This window comes from Emys orbicularis, chromosome 13, assembly GCF_028017835.1.
Source record: "Emys orbicularis isolate rEmyOrb1 chromosome 13, rEmyOrb1.hap1, whole genome shotgun sequence".
Lineage (NCBI taxonomy): Eukaryota > Metazoa > Chordata > Testudines > Emydidae > Emys > Emys orbicularis.
Genome location: NC_088695.1, coordinates 11,441,318 through 11,447,406, shown reverse-complemented (window position 1 = coordinate 11,447,406; position 6,089 = coordinate 11,441,318). Strand labels below are relative to the sequence as shown.

Here is a 6,089-nt window from a genome sequence, read left to right as displayed (position 1 = left end):
CTCTGCTGGACCCCGCTCAGAGAGCCCTCTACAGGGATGTCATGCAGGAGAACTACGAGACAGTGACCTCGCTGGGTAAGGGATTCACATCCCCTCAGTTATTAGAAGCCATGGAGTCTTCATGTCTGACTCTGGTCAGGTTCTTCCCTCATCAGTTAGATCAGAGGAAAATGTTTTGCGTAATGCACAGCTGCCGTGTGAGAGAGACTTGCATCTCCGTGCCCTCTCCAGTGAGACATGGTGTCAAAACTTAATGGACATGTTAGCTCATCCCCACCCCTCCTGCTTTGAAAGGGGCAGAATTCATTCATTGTCGTTTTTGTATTGATTCCCATTCACACACACAATCCTTATTTACCTCCCTTCTTGGGAATAGCTCTAGCCATTGGGAAGGCTTAGAAATAGGCAGGGGTTTAACGCCAGAGCTGTGTGTGTGTCAGCAAGACTCCTAGGCTGTGCAGATCCTGGGAACTCCTAGTGAGGGTGTAAAAATTCCTCTCACCTCCCCAGACGTCTGCCTCTCCCAAGAGGGCTCAGCGACCATGTTCCCGTTCTCTTGGGTTCCACGTTCCCCAGCAGAGCACAGGGACACGTTCCACTCACAGAATGTTCTTTATGACAGATGCTCTCTCAATCCTCCATGCACCCTGATCTGTCTGATTTTCCCCCCCAGGATTCCCCATTCCCAAACCTGAGCTGATCTCCCGCCTGGAACGAGGGGAAGAGCCGTGGATGCTGGATTTCCGGGCCTGCGAGGAAAGAGAGAGCCTGAGATGTGCCCGCACAGGTGAGGACTGACACAGAAATGGGGAATGAAGGAAAAAGTTGAGAATCCCAAAAATATGGTGTCAGTAAATGCCCTTAGTTCTTCCTCATCTCACCCAGGGTAGCACAGTAGTCAGCAGATATCACTCACGGCTTTCCACCCATTCTATTGGCTGCAAGAGTTTCCTTCCCATCTCTCCTTCCCTTTGAGTGTTTGGGTGGGATGTGGAGGCACAATCCAATTGCTCAGTCTTTGTGTTGGGTTTTCCCTCGGTGCTATTCCTCTTTCTCTCCGGCACAATGACTCCTGTCTGGATCGTCTCTCTCTCCCAGCAGGTGCTGAGCGAGGGAGTGAGAACGAGAAGGGGAATCATTATCAGGAAGTTGCTGGGAAAGTGCAACCACAGGGGACCTTTGTGGGAAGAGCTGAAGGGAATTTTTCCCAATACTGGGAACAGGGAGAAACCTGTGGAAATTGGCACAGGTCAGAAAAGCTGCAGGGAAACCACATAAGGAAGAAATTGGATGAATCTCTTAAATATGGGGGAGGAGAAAAGGATCCCACAACCCAGCAGACAAATTCCAAGGAAGACAAATGCTGTAAATGTCTTGGTTTTGAGAAAGGATTCATTCTGAGATCACATCAGACAATCCATACTGGAGAGAAACCCCTTCAATGCTTGGACCTTGGACAAAGTTTCAATAATTGCTCAGACCTGAATAACCATGGGAGAAGCCACACAGGAGAGAAACCCTATCAATGCCTGCAGTGTGGGAAGTGTTTCCTTTGGAAGTCAGAACTAATTAGACATCAGCTAAGCCACACAGGAGAGAGACCACATAAGTGCTTCAACTGTGGGAAAAGTTTCATACAGAGGTCTGACCTTCTTAAACATCAGGCAATCCACACAGGAGATAGACCCCATAAGTGTTTCAACTGTGGGAAAAGTTTCATACAGAGATCAGACCTTTTTAATCATCAGGCAATCCACACAGGAGAGAGACCCCATAAGTGCTTGGACTGTGGGAAAAGTTTCATACGGCGGTCAGACCTTATTCAACATCAAAGAATCCACACAGGAGAGAGACCTCACAAGTGCTTGGACTGTGGTAAAAGTTTCATACAGAAGTCAGATCTTATTCAACATCAGAGAATCCACACAGGAGAGAGACCTCACAAGTGCTTGGACTGTGGGAAAAGTTTCAAACGGAGGTCAGTTCTTTTTAAACATCAGGCATTACACAGAGGAGAGGGACCCCATAAGTGCATGGAATGTGGAAAAAGGTTCGTATGGAGGTCAGACCTTGTTAAACATCAGGTATTCCACACAGGAGAGAGACCCCATAAATGTTTAGATTGTGGGAAAAGATTCATACGGAGGTCAGACCTTGTTAAACATCAGGCAATCCACACAGGAGAGAGACCCCAGAAGTGCATGGAATGTGGAAAAAGTTTCATACGGAGGTCAGACCTTCTTATACATCAGAGAATCCACACAGGAGAGAGACCCCACAAGTGTTTATTCTGTGGAAAAGGTTTCATATGGAGGTCACGCCTTCTTAAACATCAGAGAATCCACACAGGAGAGAGACCTCACAAGTGTTTAGACCGTGTGGAAATTTCACTTCTAAACTTCTCTGATGCAGGGACAGAAAGTGTTCAGGAAATTGCATGTAATTGACGTAGATTCAACCTTCAGAGACACGTTAGAAAGTGTGTCCTCGTTAGATAAACTAGAGCTTTGAAAGGTAAATGTGCATTGTTAAAGACATGGAAGAAGATGGTAACTGTAGTAGTCTTTGCTTGGCTGTATCTTGTTAGAGGTTAACAATGGAAATAAATGGTTTATTAGAAGGGCTCTATTCTGTGAATTCAGAGATCAAAAGGGAATATTAACATTTAGATAAAACTTGGTTGTAATGATGTCATTGTTTGTCTCCTGAAAGTTTATGGTAAACTGTCTATGAACTGCTTTATGGAGAATCACCTCATGTTAATCCATGTAATTAATTACCAGTGATGTTTAGGAACTAGAAGGTTACTTCAAAAGCGTATTGTTCAGCCAAGGACTGTGTGCTGTCGAGACGCTGCAAAAATGATCCTTTCTTCTCTTATCTGCTTAAGTGTTTTTTTTGGGGGGGAGAGGGAGTGTGAGTTGGAAGACGGAGATCTCCAGTCCCATCTGGACCACCCTGACATTGAAATTTGGACATTGGACTAGAACGTGATGAAATGTTTCTGTAAAGGACTCTTTGCAATTCTAAAGCATCATCTCTACAGTGAAACAGACCTAAGGACTCTATGCCTCTCTGTATGTATAATGATCTTTTAACCAACACACTCTCTCTTTTCTTCTTTTAATACATCTTAGTTGAGTTAATAAGAATTGGCTGTAAAGCGTGTATTTGGGTCAGAACTGAAGTATTCCTTAACTTGGTGGATAATGTATTGGATCCTTTGGAATTGGTGGAACTTTTTAATGTGATGAATAAGATTTTCAGCAATCCCCATCATGTTTAACTGGGCTGTCTGGGAGGGAGCCCAAGGCTGGGTTGCTCTAAGGGAGCTGTGCTTTGGCCTCTGTGTAGCCAATAAGGTATTGTAGAAGCTGTTTTGTTGCTGGCTTGGAGAATCTAAGTATTGGAATAGCCACTAGTTTGGGGGATTGTTGTCCCATTCTTTGCAGTTTGCCCTATTTGGGCAATCTCTGTGTGCCCCCCTGGGACCCACGTCACAACTTCATAAATGCCTGGCCTGTGGGGAAAGTTTAATTCGACCATCGCAAACCACCACCAATGGAGGTCACTGCCAGTGTGGAGGAGCCCCAGAGCTCTCCATTCCCCCCGGATGTGGAGGATCCCTGGTGCTTCCTAGCCCTTGCAGGCAGCAGTGTAACCCCCACAGCTCCCCAGCCTAGGGGAAGAAATCCCCCAGAGCTCCCCAGTCCTCTGGAGGTGGGGGATCTCCCACAGCTCACCCTGTTGTAAACATCTGTTCTCACTTTCAGGTGACATGGTAAATAAGAAGTGGGCAGCATTATCTCCCGTAAACGTAAATAAACTTGTTTCTCTAAGTGATTGCCTGAACAAGAAGTAGGACTGAGTGGACTTGTCAGCTCTAAAGTTGTACATTGTTTTGTTTTTCAGTGCAGTTATGTAATAACAAAAAATCTACATTTGTAAGTTGCACTTTCGTGATAAAGAGATCGCAGTACGGTCCTTGTATGAGGTGAACTGGAAAATACTATTTCTTTTATCATTTTTACAGTGGAAATATTTGTAATAAAAATAATAATATAAAGTGAACACTTTGTATTTTGCTTTGTAACTGAAATTGACATATTTGGAAATGTAGAAAAATATCCAAAAATATTTAATAAATGTCAATAGATATTCTATTTTTAACAGTGCGATTAAAACGATAGTTAATCACAATTTTTTATCACGATTAATTTGTTTGAGTTAATCGTGTGAGTTAATGGCAGTTAATCAACAGCCCTACTTTTTAATCTTTCTTCTTTTATTACAGTGATGCTATAACTTTTGCCAGTAACACAGCCAGGTAATGCAGCGGTGCTGAGTAAAGAAGGTTTGGCCTCTTCAGAAGGAAATGGGTAAATTTGTTCTCTAGATTTTGAGTCTTAAGATTCTCTGGCATTTCACTTCATGAACGGGAAAGTGGTTTGTAGTCCACCCTTCATTGCAGGTTTCTCTCTCTTTCCTGATGGCGGTTCTGTCACATATTTTGATATTAAATGAGTTTGAGAGAAGCTAGCTCAGATTTCCTGAGGACTTCAAAAGACAAATGATCTTTTGCTGAAGTAGTCCTTTCTGATTTTCTTTTCACGTTTCCCTCGCCTCTCTCATGAGATTTTATTCTTCATTGAACAATGACAATGATCAGTATCTATCAGCAAAAGCACTGAGCGCGAGTGCTGGATATGCACTCCAAGGGTTTGTCTCCACTACTCCACGCTCTCCCATTGACCCAGCCTGGGTGTAGACACCACAATAAGTTGACCCCCAAGCTTTTCCTGTGCTAGTCCAGATAATTTGTACCTGGGAAGGGATTTATATATATATATTTTTTGATGATGCTAAAACTTTTGTAACTAACACAACTGAATAATGAGAAGTGAAGCTGGTTTAGCCACTTCAGATGAAAATGGATAAATATATTTTCCTGATTTTTGAGTCTACAGATTCTCTGGGATTTTCCCTCTAGCAGCTAGCTGGAGGATCAGTCTGGGTGCCCCCTGGAGTTGCGCCTTCATGGTGCCCAATATAGGGCCCTGCCGACCCGCCACCCCCTCAGTTCCTTCTTGCCGGCTACTCCGACCGAGGGGTAGGAGGGTGGGTATTGGAATAGACAGGAGCAACACATCTCCAAGAACATCAGTTACGAGGCGAGTAACTGTTTTCTCTTCTTCGAGTGCTGCTTCACGTCCATTCCAATCAGGTGACTCCCAAGCCCAAGTTCAGGTGGTGAGGTCAGAGTTTTCCACTGATTGAAGCATTGCCCTGCTGAAGGCCATGTCGTCTCTGGCCTGCCGGGTGATCGCATAGTGTGCAGCAAAGGTGTGGATGGAGGACCACGTCTCCACTCTGCAGATTTCCCTGCTCCGAAGCACTAGAATGAAGACTCCATCATCTTCATCTGCATGCCCCACTCCTGAGAAAGGGCGACCTGCCAGAGAATTGCAAGAACTGAGGCATTAGTAGGGCCACAAAAGGTATGGGGCATGCCCTGATTTTTAAAGTTTTGTGCAGCTCCGTGCATCATGGTCCTCATCAGTAAGCGAGTCTTTAATGTTCCTCATGTGATTGTCCCTCCCACAACCGGTGGCCAGGCACCATGTAGGGGAGACTCATGATTTTCCCACTGGTGCAAAATGTCCCACATGGAGCTGCGCAAACATTAGCAGCTACGGGAACAGGTGACTGCCAGGGCCTGGGAGGGCAAGAGCTGGGACGTGGCACCCACAGGACCCTGCTCCATAATTGACTAAAGGTCAGAGCCTTATTGTGAGAGCTCCTGCAACAGGAGGCAAAATCCACTCCCCTTCCATAATTATGCAAGGGTGGGCCGGGCCGTGCTACACTGGGAGGAGGCAGGGGGAGCTCAAAACAGAAGGTAGACTAAAAAAAATCATTTCATCTTTTATAAGAATCTCACGATTTTTAGGCCAATCTCATGATTTTGGGGGTCATACTCGTGAGAGGCACTGGGACCCCGTCATAGGCACCAACTTTCCCCGGTGGTGGTAGGTGCTTGCGCCCCTCCCGCTCCAACTCGATCCCTTCCCCACCCTGGCCTCACCCCC

The 6,089-nt window shown here is 45.4% G+C and overlaps 1 protein-coding gene across 1 annotated transcript; it reads left to right on the top strand.

Moving 5' to 3' along the window:
• LOC135887412 (zinc finger protein OZF-like) lies at positions 1-2,828 on the top strand. Its single transcript, XM_065415180.1, has 3 exons — positions 1-75; positions 674-787; positions 1,099-2,828. The coding sequence occupies exons 1-3, from the start codon at positions 42-44 to the stop codon at positions 2,445-2,447; spliced, it is 1,497 nt and encodes a 498-aa protein (XP_065271252.1). The 5' UTR covers positions 1-41; the 3' UTR covers positions 2,448-2,828.
• Positions 2,829-6,089: the final 3,261 nt, after the last annotated feature.